The sequence below is a fragment of the Giraffa tippelskirchi genome, chromosome 5, assembly GCF_054371585.1.
Source record: "Giraffa tippelskirchi isolate mGirTip1 chromosome 5, T2T-mGirTip1v1.2.pri, whole genome shotgun sequence".
Classification (NCBI taxonomy): Eukaryota; Metazoa; Chordata; class Mammalia; order Artiodactyla; family Giraffidae; genus Giraffa; species Giraffa tippelskirchi.
The window spans coordinates 122,212,915-122,228,804 of NC_137279.1; the positions used below are offsets into that span (position 1 = coordinate 122,212,915).

At 40.9% G+C, this 15,890-nt stretch overlaps 1 protein-coding gene and 1 long non-coding RNA gene across 3 annotated transcripts in view; one reads left to right on the plus strand and one right to left on the minus strand.

Moving 5' to 3' along the window:
* The window catches only part of PLPPR4 (phospholipid phosphatase related 4), a 49,706-nt gene extending 37,886 nt beyond the window's left edge, over nucleotides 1-11,820 (minus strand). For both annotated transcript variants that reach the window (XM_081493259.1, XM_081493258.1), the window contains exon 1: nucleotides 11,225-11,820. In XM_081493259.1, coding sequence (XP_081349385.1) covers nucleotides 11,225-11,302 — 78 coding nt within the window. In that variant the 5' untranslated portion in view covers nucleotides 11,303-11,820. The remainder of the gene's footprint in view (nucleotides 1-11,224) is intronic.
* The window catches only part of LOC145507208 (uncharacterized), a 51,379-nt gene that overhangs the window by 26,815 nt on the left and 8,674 nt on the right, over nucleotides 1-15,890 (plus strand). The window contains exon 2 of the long non-coding RNA XR_014054690.1: nucleotides 6,288-6,360. This is a non-coding gene — a long non-coding RNA (uncharacterized LOC145507208). The remainder of the gene's footprint in view (nucleotides 1-6,287; nucleotides 6,361-15,890) is intronic.

A 15,890-nucleotide genomic window follows, 5' to 3' on the forward strand; every position in this document is an offset into this window, starting at 1 on the left:
GCTTTCTTTATAGTCCAACTCTCACATCCATACATGACTACTGGAAAAACCATAGCCTTGACTAGACGGACCTTTGTTGGCAAAGTAATGTCTCTGCTTTTTAATATGCTGTCTAGGTGGCTCATAACTTTCCTTCCAAGAAGTGTCTTTTAATTTCATGGCTACAATCACCATCTGCAGTGATTTTGGAGCCCAGAAATTGGAAGTGGTCAAACAGGAGATGGCAAGAGTGAACATCGACATTTTAGGAATCAGTGAACTAAAATGGACTGGAATGGGTGGATTTAACTCAGATGATCATTATATGTACCACTGTGGGCTAGAATCCCTTAGAAAAAATGGAGTACCCATCATAGTCAAAAAAAGAGTCTGACATGCAGTAGTTGGATGCAATCTCAAAAACAACAGAATGATCTCTGTTCGTTTCCAAGGCAAACCATTCAATATCTCAGTAAGCCAAGTCTATGCCCGGAACCGGTAATGCTGAAGAAGCTGAAGTTGAACAGTTCTATGAAGACCTACAAGACTTTCTAGAACTAACACCCCAAAAAGATGTCCATTTCATTATAGGGGACTGGAATGCAAAAGTAGGAAGTCAAGAGATACCGGGAATAACAGGCAAATTTGGCCTTGGAGTATAGAATGAAGCAGGGAAAAGGCTAACAAGAGTTTTGCCAAGAGAATGCACTCATCATAGTAAACACCCTCTTCCTACAATGCAAGAAAAGACTCTACACAGAGATATCACCAGATGGTCAACACTGAAATGGGATTGATTATATTCTTTGCAGCCGAAGATGGAGAAGCTCTATACAGTCAGCAAAAACAAGACCGGGAGCTGACTGTGGCTCAGATCATGAACTCCTTATTGCCAAACTGAGCCTTAAATTGAAGAAAGTAGGGAAAACCACTAGACCATACACGTATGACCTAAATCATATTCCTTACAATTATACAGTGGAAGTGACAAACAGATTCAAGGGATTAGATCTGATAGACAGAGTGCCTGAAGAACTATGGATGGAGGTTCGCGACACTGTACTGGAGGCAGTGATCAAGACCATCCCCAAGACAAAGAAATGCAAAAAGGCAAAGTGGTTGTCTGAGGAGGCCTTACAAATAGCTGTGAAAAGAAGAGAACCAAAAGGCAAAGGAGAAAAGGAAAGATATACCATCTGAATGCAGAGTTCCAAAGAATAGCAAGGAGAGATAAGAAAGCCTTTCTCAGTGTTCAGTGCAAAGAAACAGAGGAAAACAACAGAATGGGAAAGACTAGAGATCTCTTCAAGAAAATCAGAGATACCAAGGGAATATTTCAAGCAAAGATAGGCACAATAAAGGACAAAAATGGTATGGACCTAACAGAAGCAGAAGATATTAAGAAGAGGTAATAAGAATATACAGACGAACTATACAAAGAAGATCTTCATGACCCAGATAACCATGATGGTGTAATCACTTACCTAGAGCCAGCCATCCTGAAATGCAAAGTAAAGTGGGCTTTAGGAAGCATCACTATGAACAAAGTTAGTGGAGGTGATGGAATTCCAGTTGAGCTATTTCAAATCCTAAAACATGATGCTGTGAAAGTGCTGCATTCAATATGCCAGCAAACTTGGAAAACTCAGCACTGGCCACAGGACTGGAAAAGGTCAGTTTTCATTCCAATCCCTAAGAAAGGCAATGCCAAAGAATACTCAAACTACCACATAATTGCACTCATCTCACATGCTAGTAAAGTAAAGCTCAAAATTCTCCAAACCAGGCTTCAGCAATACATGAACCATGAAATTTCAGATGTTCAAGCTGGATTTAGAAAAGGCAGAGGAACCAGAGATCAAATTGCCAACATCCATTGGATCATCGAAAAAGCAAGCGAGTTACAGAAAATCATCTGCTTTATTGACTACATCAAAGCCTTTCACTGTGGATCACAACAAACTGTGGAAAACTTAAAGAGGTAGGAATACCAGACCACCTGACCTGCCTCCTGAGAAATCTGTATGCAGGTCAGGAAGCAACAGTTAGAACTGGACATGGAACAACAGAGTGGTTCCAAATGGAAAGGAGAACATCAAGGCTGTATATTGTCACCCTGCTTATTTAACTTATATGCAGAGTACATCATGTGAAATGTCAGGCTGGATGAAGCAAAAGTTGGAATCAAGATTGCTGGGAGAAATATCAATAACCTCAGATATGCAGATGACACCACCTTTATGGTAGAAAGCGAAGAAGAACTAAAGAGCCTCTTGATGAAAGTGAGAGAGGAAAGTGAAAAAGTTGGCTTAAAGCTCAACGTGCAGAAAACTAAGATCATGGCATCCGGTCCCATCACTGCAAGGCAAATAGATGGGGAAACAATGAAACAGTGAGAGACTTTATTTTCTTGGGCTCCAAAATCACTTCAGATTGTTACTGCAGCCATGAACTTAAAAGATGCTTGCTCCTTGGAAGAAAAGCTATGACATATCTAGACAGCATATTAAAAAGCACAGACATACTTTGCCAACAAAAGTCTGTCTAGTCAAAGCTATGGTTTTTCCAGCAGTCATGTATAGATGTGAGAGTTGGACTATAAAGAAAGCTGAGCACCAAAGAATTGAAGCTTTTGAATTGTGGTGTTGGAGAAGACTCTTGAGAGTCCCTTGGACTGCAAGTCCAGGGACCAAACCAGTAAATCATAAAGGCAATCAGTCCTGAATGTTCATTGGAAAGACTCATGCTGAAGCTGAAACTCATATACTTTGGACACTTGATGAGAAGAACTGACTCATTGGAAAAGACCCTGATGCTGGGAAAGATTGAAGGTGGGAGGAGAAGGGGACTACAGAGGATGAGATGGTTGGATGCCATCACAACTCAATGGAAATGAATTTGAGTATGCTCCGGGAGTTGGTGATGGACAGGGAAGCCTGGCTTGCTGCAGTCCATGGGGTTGCAAAGAGTCAGACACGACTGAGCAACTGAACTGAACTGAATTGAACAGAAACCATCTTATGATAGAAAATAAGAAGGCAATTATCCTCCCTATGATGATTAAGATAAATATTTGTGATTTAAAAACAACCAAACAACTGACTATATAGCAAAGGGAACTCTACTCAAGCTCTATGGTGACCTAAATGGAAAGGAATTGCAAAGGAGAGGTGATATATGTATACGTATAGCTGATTCACTTTGCTGTACAGAGGAAACTAACACAACATTGTAAAGCAAATATACTTTAATAACAACTAAAGAAAAAACAAACAAAGACCCAGTGATGGACCTAAGAGGTGACTGGTTCAGTGCCTATTTAAAGACTGGAAAAACACATTGACATTGATTTTGTCCAAAGAAATGGCAACCCATTCCAGTATTCTTGTCTAGGAAATCCCATAGACAGAGGAACCTGAGGGGTCACAAACCATCGAGTCAAAAGAGTCAGACACAACTTAGCAACCAAACAATAATAACCTTCGCTTTAACATTCCTAAACCCAGCTCACTATAAGGAAATGACTATTCCATAGTTACGTGGAAGTACATGTTTCACTTAATTAATTCTAGAAGAAACTAAAGAAAGCTGAGATGTTTCTAATTAGACATTTCACAGTAAATACAACCATTTTTCTTCTTCTGGTCAACAGGGGAAAATAGCACTACTTGGGCTTTAGACGAATTCTTGTACCTGCATGAGTCTCAGTTACTTAATTTGTAAAACAGACTTAATATCTGCTCCTCTGTTGTATTAAAAGGATCACATGAAATAATGTTTGTGAAAAAGTAACATTAAACTATTATGTAAACTGTTTTATCAAACTAGGCTTCCCTGGTGGCTCAGCAATAAGGAATCTGCCTGCCAATGCAGGAGACCTGGGTTCAATTCCTGGGTCAGGAAGATCCCCTGGAGAAGAAAATGGCAACCCACTCTGGTATTCTTGCCTGGGAAATCCCATGGACAGAGGAGCCTGATGGGCTACAGTTCATGGGGTCGCAAAGAGTCAGACATGTCTTAGAGACTAAAAAACAACAAACTGTAAAGAAAATTCAGTTATTTTGTCACTGATATTGTAAATTATATCCTCACTCCTGTCAATGTTTCCACTTTTCTTTACTGTCTGTCAGAGACCTCATCATGTCCAGAGAAGTCATTGCAAAATGATTAGTAGACAATTAGGCAATGAGAAAGAAAAGTATCACTTACAATTTTATGATTTTTAGCTGTAAACATGCTTTTCAACAAGTCTAACAATTTCAAAAAGCAGAAGAGCCATTCATAATTGCTTTAAGTTGCTAATACAATGTGATATGAAATACTGAAAGGTATTTAGATATAAAGTTAAAAAGTGAACACAATTTGTTCATGTGTAGAATTATAATGACCTATATTGTGTTATAATCCAGAGGGAAACCCTGTAATGTAAGGAATTCTAGAAATAGTATAATTAGAGAGGAGCACTAGAACAGCAGTGGGGAGACAGGCTGTATTTTTGTCTAATATTAACCATAGTGTGTTTTTAGGTAACTTAGTTAACCTTTTCAAGCCACAGTTTTCTCATTTGTGATAGGAGAATCAAACCAAGTGTTCTGGGAGTACATGACTTTATTAGACCTAATTCAGCAATGAGACATTTCCTCACATTTTGTTGTTGATACGTTGCATGAGAAATAGCCTGTGATGTATGTGATGTATACACATGCAGGGAAGAAATTTTTGTGTAATATTTGTAACACATTCCCAAAGTAAACACTAAAAATTGCACCCTTAATGCTTTTTATTTAACAAGCCAATTTAGACAACTCAAATCCCTAAAGGAATCCCCATGGCTTTTGCTCACACATTCGATGTCCATTGCCTTCACATGCCTTTCACGCCTATCTTCTATTTTTCTCATGCTTTTTCTCCTAATCCTCCTTGGTCTAACCTCCCTCCGTTTCTATTTTATTAGGAATTCTTTCTTCCATGCTCTATCATTCTCATGGACATACACAATCTATTTTTCTAAATTTTTTTTTAATTCCAACCCTTCCCTCTCAGTCTACCCAAAGCTCTATATTAACTCTTCCTTCACAGGAGTCTCAAGGGTTACCACTTGTGCTTTCCCAAAGGAAGCATCTTTTTGGGTAGACAGCCCCTGTGCCATCTACACCTCTGTGTCAGAATTAAACCAGTTGCTCTCAGTAGAAGATAGCACTATCAAAGCCAAGTTCAGTAGCTAAATGAAGAGAAAATTCTGTTCCACAGAGTAGAACCCCCACAAGACATCATCCACACACATGACTTCCAAAACCACAAAGCTAGACAAGTCACAGGAGAGGTCTCCCCAACCGACTCCCTCGTTAAGGTTAGCATTATTAGAGTCATTGTGAGGTGGACTGGGGTAATGGTAATTGCAAGAGGGAGATGGACAAGCACCCAAATAGTGGCTCTTCACTTAACTGCTGTGTCCCCAGAAAGACATTTAGCTCTTTGAGTTACAAGGTATTGATTAAAAACAAATACAGATAATAATGCCTCCTTGATAGTGTGTTGTGCTGTGCTTCATCGCTCAGTCGTGTCCGACTCTCTGTGACCCCATAGACTGTAGCCTGCCAGGCTCCTCTACCCATGGGGATTCTCCAGGCAAGAATACTGGAGTGGGTTGTCATGCCCTCCTCCAGGGGATCTTCCCAATCAAGGGATCAAACCCTGGTCTCCTGCATTGCAGGCAAATTCTTTACCATCTGAGCTACCAGGGAAGCCCATGAACACTGGAGTGGGTAGCCTATCCCTTCTCTAGGCGATCTTCCTGACCCAGGAATCGAACCGGGGTTTCCTGCATTGCAGGCAGATTCCTTACCAGCTGAGCTACCAGGGAAGCCCCTTCTTGATACTACCTTAATACAAATAATACTACCATTTAAAGTAGTTCTCAGGATTAAAGGTAATGTATACATAGAGTCTGTAATATAAAGGAGGCTTGAAATCAACTATTCCTTATTATTATTATTATTATTAATATCCCTTTAGGGTTGGTAGAAGGCACCCATTTTTTTCCCTACCAGGACAGGGATTTCTATGAGTGACTTGACCGTGGAGACACAGCAAGATAGTGGAGAAACCTAGAAATAGTATAGAATTCCCTAATAGTTGGTTCTATGTTCAAGACCTGGTTTCAGTATTTGTGGAAATGTCCTCATTTAGTGTCTCTAAAACCCAGGACTCTATTATTGTCTCTATTTCCTTTTTGTTTTTCACCAAAGGACTTTGCACTGTAACTTTAAAAAAGGAAGAAAGATTTGTCAGCTTGTCTCTCTTGGTAGGGTTTGGACTTCTTCTCTGAGTGGACCACCTATGCCACGCTGAAAAGGGAAAAATCCTACAACTACTATTTTGGTATGTGCGATGCAGAAATGTTGTCATTTTGTACTTCCTGCTGATGCTAAAGTTTATGTAAAAGGAAATCAGCTAGCTATATTTCCCAGGAAGATCGTGTGAATTATAAAATTTTCACATAGATCTTGAGCTAAACAGAAATCTTGTGAATTAATGTTTGCTACAATTAAGATACAGTGGACCCTTTCCAGTGAGGAAAAACATAAAAACATATTAAGCTTCTGTCAAGACACAATAATGTCTAGGCATGATGTTCAGACTGAACTAACCGGGGTATCTTTGCTTGCTTAAACAAAGGCCTTTTGAACTTCTTCAGGCAGGACAGTGACAGAGAAATGATGGCCTTTACTCCTGAACACAATGTCTGTTAATTAACCTGCATTAACAAACTCCTGAAACATATCCATTAAGTACAATGTACAATTAGTGAGAACTTTCTATATGATTTCAAGCCTGTCATGTTTAAAATATTTTGAATTGGCTTCAGGTACAGTTATTTCACATTAAAAGGATAGAAAATCTTTTCCCCATTTATTTATTAAGAACTTGCAACTTTTGGTTTCAAGGGTAATTTGTCATTTGTTTATAGCAGATACTGAGTCGATGTGAACTCATATCTTGGAAAAGGATGACTAACGAGAACAAAATTGTGAGTCTGAGCACAGGTGGAACCATTGTTAAGCTTTGCATAAAGGAAATGAATAGGCACACAACCAGCCTTTTCATGTATAATATTGGGTCCTTAGGCGGAAACACCTTTTATTAATCTGAGGTGTGCTGCCGGCTGCAACTGCACTGTAAGTGATACAAGCATCACTTGGAGAGGGCTTTGGAACTTTAAAGGCAAGAGAAACCTTTTCTTCAGTGGAATGTTCCCTTTCACCCACTTTTCTGTTTAACTTGATAAGGCCTAGGGTATGCTTGCTTTAAAGTTCCTTTCATAACTTGACTTTTCTCTTCCCAAATTAAACAATGCAAAACTGAATTGTCAAACATGTTCATAAAGTGAGGTACCATGTTGGAAATCATTTGTGTTTTTCAAATTAACATGTAATATTGATATATTTAATTACTGTCAACCATAAACCCCTTTATTAGCATAAACATTGGCAGCATAAACCAAAATATAAGAAAACATTAATTCTATTCATTAATTTAACATTTGCTTGCCATCGAGTTTGGACATCACCTGAGACATGATTACTTGATTTTAGTGACTGAGTACCTCAGCCTATATGTAGGATATAATTTCTATACCCTGACACCATGCAAAAGCACCTGATACATCCTGAGTGCATATTCTAGCTCAGGTATGATAGCTGGTATATTTCATGCTTTAACCGCATAATATTTTCTAAGATACATGGATATTATAATTTCTATTACATATGAATAAATATATTTATGTCATATCATATAATTTTTATCACATATGTAGAAACGGAGGATGAGAGAGGTACCTTGGCCAGAATTACCCCAGTAGTATGTAGAACAGGTGGTATATGAACCAGGTCAACCTGTCTATCAGACCAGGTTTTCTGGCCATAATTCAGTTTAACCTGATTTCAGCCACCTCTGGTTGGAATGAATGTTGTTCTTCACTTTCTTAGTTAGTTTCTTCATGTCCTATGCTGTGCTTAATGGCTCAGTCATGTCAGACTCTTTGCGATCCCGTGGACAGTAGCCCACCAGGCTCCTCTGTCCATGGGGATTCTCCAGGCAAAAATACCAGAGTGGGTTGTCATGTCCTCCTCCAGGGGATCTTTTCAGCCTAGGGATTGAACCCAGGTCTCCTGCATTTCAGGAAGATTCTTTACCATCTGAGCCACCAGGAAAGCCTGAGAATACTGGAGTGTGTAGCCTTTCCCTTCTCCAGGGGATTTTCCTGACCCAGGAATCGAACCCGGGTCTCCAGCATTGCAGGTGGATTTTTTACCAGCTGAGCTACCAAGGAAGACCTAGTTTATTCATATTTAATGCCTATCATGAATAGCAATTTAAAACATCCTGAACTCCAAGAAGAAAGGCAAAGTTTAAATTGTCCATGGTATCACTGACTTGAGACCCAGAGACTTTTTTTCTCTAAAATTTCTTTAGAGTATCTTCTGTTATAGAGAAACTTTATTTGGGATGGTAGGAAAATGTGTTAGTCTTTTCCTATATTATTTCTGACTTTAGTTATATGTTAAGAAAGGTCTTTCGTACTGTAAAATCTAAAAAATATACGGTTATGCTGTTATTACTGTTTAGTTTTTAACCATTTCTTAAAATTTAAATTATTGGTCTGTCTGGAATTTATTTTTGTTTGGGATATGATAGGAACCTAACTTAATTCTTAGGTCCCATTTTCTCCTCAAATTCTGGTCTTTTTTACCTTTTTGTTCCTTATTGTCTGACATAACAGAAAAGACTTGAAATATGTGCTTTGGGTTGATACATGGAGAAAGAGTCGCTCATGTTTCATTCTTCCATTTTAATTACTAAGGTCTGGGGAAACTATGCTGGAAAGCAAAGTGCCATTACTTTAGAGCATTTTACTGACATGTTAATTCATGCTATATTTATTCATCCTCCAAAGGAGATACAAAGCTCATTCTCACTGGCTACCAAATGAGTCATTCCAAAGGAGTACAGTAGGTGCATTCTGTCAACTCTTTAAATAATCGGTGTACTAATGTCTCCTCCCATTTTTGAGAGGCTCTTTAGTGGTTCATCATGAATATAAATTTCGGAAAGATCATTTGCAATCCAATTTTGCGGCTCTTCCTTTGACAACTGTTACTCTCAAGACACAATGTCATAAGTGCACATCCAAACTCCATGAATTGTTTTCAAGCAATTTTTCTACAGCTTGCCGTACTAGGGAATCCATAGAGGGTACCCGAATGGGTCAAAGTGAAGGTAATGATTTTGGGCTGTTTTGACTCATGGAAAAGAACAAACATTTGTGAGATGTTTGTTCCTAGAGAACATATTTCAAATGTATTTTGAGGCATTTTTACTTTTAAAATTTTAAATTAAAAGGTAATGTACTCCTATTAAAGGCACCTCAAAAGTGCACACATAGATTCTTTTAAGGCACATCCTTAATTCTCTGGTTTGCATCCTCTTTCATGAAAGTGTTTTCCTCGAAGCCATACAGCTACAATCTAAATGTGGTCAGATTCTAGCTGACCTCAGGTGTGCTCTGTCCTTCAGGCAGAAGCCAGCAACTAACTGATTTCTCCTGGACAGACGCAATAGATCCAGAAGGGAATGAATGTGCTTTTGCACAAAACCACAGCGGATTAGCAATGCGACAAGTGGCCTGACAGGATTTAACTTGAAGGCAGGGATCTCATCTCTCTATTCCTTTACCCTGCTCATCATGGAATCTTCTGTGCCCACATTTTTTTCCTCAGGAAAACTCTTCATAAGCTTTCAACAAAATTATCTAAACCATGGCCTCAAAGTCCCTTGTGAAAAGAGAAAGGACAAAAATAAATGAATCAATTAATTACTTTAAATAAACAGGTCAATTTTTTCCCTTCTTTTCAATGGGTCATGGATGAAGGAATCACCCATTATTTCTCTGAGACTTATGCAAATCACGTACATCTTTCTTAACACTGAAACCATTTTTTAAAAAATTTGCAAGACATAAGAGAAACTTGCAGGTATACTGTTATCTATAAAAACAATCTAACAATGTCACTTCTCCCAAGTTTCAAAACAGTGACTATACCTCAACACAGATAAGCCTCACAATCATCAGATACAGAATCTACTATCTGTACTTGTAAGTGCTAAACCTCCATATTTGGCTGAAAAGACAGCCAAGGAAGGATACTTATAATGCAGCAACGGTCTTATACTTCTCTCTGCAATCCAGGCTCTAACTACACAGAATATAGTTTTATGCTTAAAACCACATGATTTCACTAAACATATCCAACACATCTCTTCTCTACCTATGATTTAATAAACCTCTTGTTTAAAAATGTCTTCCTAATGCAATGGACCACAGTGCATGGAATCACCGGACCTGTCAATCTTTATAACCCTCCCATAAATTGTTCCTCCCTTAAATACCGCATTTTGGTAACTTAGACGCTCATTATGAATATACCTGCATGTTAACTGCTTATCTGTGGTACTGCTCAGCACAGAATAAATGCACATGTACAAATCATGTCAAATCAGATGATGTCATTTATTTTAAAAAAATACATACATATACATATGTATAAATATACATATATATGTATATATGCATATAATTTTTGTTAACCATGGGAAAAAGCCAATAGATTGATACCTAGAGATGTGGACCCAATTTTAGAAGCAGATGTGAACACCACAGTAATTTTAATAGGGGAGGGGCTTTTTGTTTTTGTGTAATAAAGCAATGGATATTCCTAATCCTATATAAATATCCCAGCCCTCAGACACCCGGGACATGGCTGTGTGTATTTGAACTCCCTTAGAAAGCTCACCGAGTTCTAGACAGGTATTCGCAGATTGAGGACACAAATCCCAAAATATCAGCATCATGGCCCTTCAGGGCCAGGGACGACGCTGTGCACACAGGCAGTCCAGGAGGGCCACGGAACTAGCCCCACACTCACTCACACAGGTATCTCCCCGTATGCAGGCCACCTAGCAGTGGCAACGCTAGTGGCAATCAGCCCTGGCTGGCGGGCACTCACAGGCACACTCCGGGGAGATCCCGAGAAACCGAGGGGAAAAGGGGAGCGTGAGGGCATTTGGGGGCAGCAGTGTCAACCCAGCACGGTCTCTGCGCCTCCAACACCTTTCGGGACCCGAACTGGCTCCGGAGCCGCCCGGAGGATCTGCATTATGCCAAGGCGCTGGGCCAACTCACCTCTACGAAATAAAAGCAGGGCAGGAGGGTCACGCTGTCCTTGATCACTTTGCCCTTTGGCCTCTCCTTCGCCGACATCCCTGCCGCCTGCCCGGGATGCGTCCTCCCCGGAGCGAGGTGTGCACAGCGCAGCCAAGGCGAGATGCCTCCTCCAGCCGCAAGCGCCCGGCGCCGCTGATGTCACATACCCCGCGGGTACCGCTGGAGCCAGCGCGGTGCAGGCAGCGCCCCCGCCTCTCCCCGCCCCTCTTTGCAGCAACCCAGCGGCTCCCTGAGCGAGCAGGTCCTCCGCCTCCCCTACCCTGGCTGCCACCCCCGGTTTTTCTCCGCGGAGACGTCCAGCTCCTTCCTCCAAGCTGTTGCTGCAATGGCTTCCCCTCCCCGCCACCCTCCCTCTGCTCTCCGCCGCCCTGGCGAGGCTTCGTGGCGGTCGGGGCTTGACGTCAAGAATCGGCAAAGGGAGACGCACCCCTGGATGCTGCAGCAGCGAGGCTGAGGAGCACAGGCACCCACGGCCCCCCGGGAAGCCTCCTGGATCCCTCTAGGAACTCTAACTTCAGGATTGCTGGAGAGCGGAAGCTCAGCTCTTGCGCACTGATCCACAGCGCGAAAACCGACCTCCACCTGCGGAAAATTAAAACTTGGATCCCATACTGAAAAGTAGGCCGTGGTGGGAACTCACTAAGAGCTGGCTGCCATTCAGGAATGACTTCCCCGACTGAGGATTCTCTGCCTAGGAGACTCCCTGGCTCCCTAGGACACTGACTTAACCTGCTGATAAACTTGCACTATTGCCTGTCTGGGAATGGTGACGCACTGGTGGAGGTGGATGTGTGGGCATCCTCATAGAGCCCCCAAAGCCACCATATGCTCTTACCTCATCATCGCACCCCCGGAACCACGTCAGTATTACAGTCATAACAGTAAAAGGAGGCACTTCTCGGCCATTAACAATCTAAATTAAGTCCTTCACTTTGTTGGTGATGTTCTTGGCTTGTCTCAACTTTATAATTATTTTGGCAACCCAGAGGTGTCAAATGATATAGAGGAGAAAAAACTCAAAAATATAAAATACTGTGTTATGCTAAGTAAGATAACCCACTTCCAGGGTCACATGGCCCTGGACATTTCAAAGTCTCCACATTAAGCGTCTGAGAGCCAATTCTCACTGCGCTTTTCAACTCACTTCAATTGCTAGTCTGTCTTAGTTAGTTTGGGCTTCTATAAAACAAACAAACAAGCAAACACATAGACTGGGTTTAAACAACAGACATTAGTTTCTCACCATTCTGAAAGCTAGAAGTCCCAGTTCAGGCTGCCAGCAAGATCAGGTTGTGGTGAGGATTCTCTTCTTGGCTGTATGCTTACATAGAGGAAAAAGAAAGCTACTTTTCTGGTCTCTTCTTATGAGGGCACTAATCCCATCATGAGGGCACCATCCTCATTTGTTGTGGTTATTTTTCAGTTGTTCAGTTGTGTCAGAGTCTCTGTGACCCCATGGTTGCAGCACACCAGGCTTTGCTGTCCTTCACTATCTTCCTAGAACTTGCTCAAACTCAGGGCCATTGAGTCAGTGATGCCATCCAACCATCTCATCCTCTGTCACCCCCTTCTCCTCCTGCTCTCAGTCTTTCCCAGCATCAGGGTCCATTCCAGTGAGTCAGCTCTTTGCATCAGGTGGCCAAAGTATTGGAGCTTCAGCTTCAACATCAGTCCTTCCAATGAATATTAAGGGTTGATTTCCTTTAGGATTGACTGGTTTGATCTCCTTGCAGTCCAAGGAACTCTCAAGAGTCTTCTCCAACACCACAGTTCGAAAGCATCAATTCTTTGGTGCTCAGCCTTCTTTATGGTCCAACTCTCATATCTATACGTGATTACTAGAAAAACCATCCTCATGACCTCATATAGATCTGATTGCCCCTCAAAGATCGCACCTCCAAATACTATCATCTTGGGGGTTAGGGTTTCAATATATAAATTTTGAGGAGCCACAAATACTCAGTCCATCACATACTCCAGTTGATCTTTGGCAGCATCAGGACAGTCTGATATACCAATGTCCATATTTCTGATCTACCACTGCCACCACCACCTCATACCCTTAACTTCTCCTACTGGCTTAGGTTCCAGAATTCAGCAGTATAATCTCTCAGTTCCCACTTCTTGTTCACCACACTCACCTGGCAAAATCCCAGCTCAGTTAAACCCAATTCTCCACCTTTACCAGAAAGTGGATGGAGAAGAACTCACAACTATGTGGTTTTGTGTCACGTTAGACTCAGGACTACAAACTTCAAATAGTCCCTACTACTTCTCACGTAGTCCTAGTCTGTTCACTTTCTTATTCTCTGAGGATAAACTCGCACCGCCTCTAGTCTCTTAAGATCTTGACATTTTCAGCTAATGACTTCAACTTGCTTTCATTTAGTTCTTTGTTGTTCAGTCACTCAGTCGTCTGACTCTTTGTGATCCCATGGACTGCAGCAAGCCAAGCTTCCCTGTCCTTCACCATCTCCCGGAGCTTGCTCAAACTCATGTCCATTGAGTCAGTGATGCCATCCAATCATCTCATCCTCTGTCATTGCCTTCTCCTCCCCCCTTCAATCTTTCCCAGCATCAGGGTCTTTTCCAATGAGTCAGTTCTTCGTGTCAGGTGGCCAAAGTGTTGGAGCTTCACCTTCAGCATCAGTCCTTCCAATGGATATTCAGGACTGATTTCCTTTAGGATTGATTAGTTTGGTCCCTGGACTTGCAGTCCAAGGGACTCACAAGAGTCTTCTCCAAAACCACAGTTCAAAAGCATCAATTCTTCAGTATTGAGCCTTCTTTATGGTCCATCTCTCACATATTTACATGACTACTGGAAACACATAGCTTTGACTAGATGGATCTTTGTTGGCAAAGTAATACCTCTGCTTTTTAATACACAGTCAAATTTTGTCATGGCTTTTCTTCCAAGGAGCAAGCGGCTTTTAATTTCATGGCTGTAGTCACCATCTACAGTGATTTTGGAACCCAAGAAAATAAAATCTCTCACTGTTTCCATTGTTTTCCCATCTATTTGCCTTGAAGTGATGGGACAGGATGCCATGATCTTAGTTTTCTGAATGCTGAGTTTTAAACTAGCTTTTTCACTCTCCTCTTTGACTTCCATCAACAGATTCTTTAGTTCTTCTTTGCTTTCTGCCATTAAGGTGGTGTCATCTGCATATATGAGGTTATTGATATTTCTCCTCTCAATCTTGATTCCAGGTTATGCTTCATCTACCCAGATATTTCTTATGATGTACTATGCATATAAGTTAAATAAGCAGGTTGACAATATACAGCCTTGACATACTCTTTTCCCAATTTGGAACCAGTCTATTGTTCCATATCCAGTTCTAGCAGTTGCTTCTTGACCTGCATCCAGATTTCTCAGGAGGCAGGTGAGGTGGTCTGGTTATTCCTATCTCTTGAAGAATTTTTCAGTTTGTTGTGATCCACACAATCAAAGATTTTAGCATAGTCAATCAAGCAGAAGTAGATGTTTTCCTGGAATTCTCTTGCTTTTTCTATGATCCAAAAGATGTTGGCAGTTTGATCTCTGATTCCTCTGCCTTTTCTAAATCCAGCTTGAACATCTGGAAGTTCTCAGTTCACGTACTGTTGCAGTCTTTCTTGGAGAATTTTGTGAGCATTACTTTGCTAGCATGTGAAGTGACTACAACTGTGCTATAGTTTGAACATTCTTTGGCACTGCCCTTATTTGGGATTAGAATGAAAACTGACCTTTTCCAGTCCTGTGGCCACTGCTGAGTTTTCCAAGTTTGCTGGCATATTGAATGCAGCACTTTTAACAGCATCATTTTTAAGATTTGAAATAGCTCAGCTGGAATTCCATCACCTCTACTAGCTTTGTTCGTAGTGATGCTTCCTAAGGCCCACTTGACTTCACACTCCAAGATGTCTACCTCTAGGTGAGTGATCACACCATCGTGGTTATCTGGGTCATGAAGATCTTTTTTGTATAGTTTTTCTGTGTATTCTTGCCACCTCTTCTTAATATCTTCTGCTTCTCTTAAGTCCATACCATTTCTGTCCTTTATTGTGCCCATCTTTGCATGAAATGTTCCCTTAGTATCTCTAATTTTCTTGAAGAAGTCTCTAGTCTTTCCCATTCTATTGTTTTTCTCTATTTCTTTGCATTGTTCACTTAGGAATGCTTTTTATCTCTCCTTGCTATTCTTTGGATCTCTGCATTTAGATGGGTATATCTTTCCTTTTCTCTTTTCCCTTTTGCTTCTCTTCTTCTCAGCTATGTATCTCCTCAGATGGCCATTTTTCCTTTTTTCCTTTCTTTTTCTTAGGTATGATTTTGATGACTACCTCCTGTACAATATCATGAGCCTCAGTCCATCATTCTTCAGGCACTCTATCAGATCTAATCCCTTGAATCTATTTGTCACTTCCAATGTATAATCATAAGGGATTTAATTTAGGTCATACCTGGTTTTCCCTACTTTCTTCAATTTAAGTCTGAATTTGGCAATAAGGAGTTCATGATCTGAGCCACAGTCAGCTCCCAGTCTTGTTTTTGCTGACTGTATAGAGCTTCTTCTTCAGGTGCAAATAATAAAATCAATCTGATTTTGGTATTGACCCTCTGGCGATGTCCATGTGT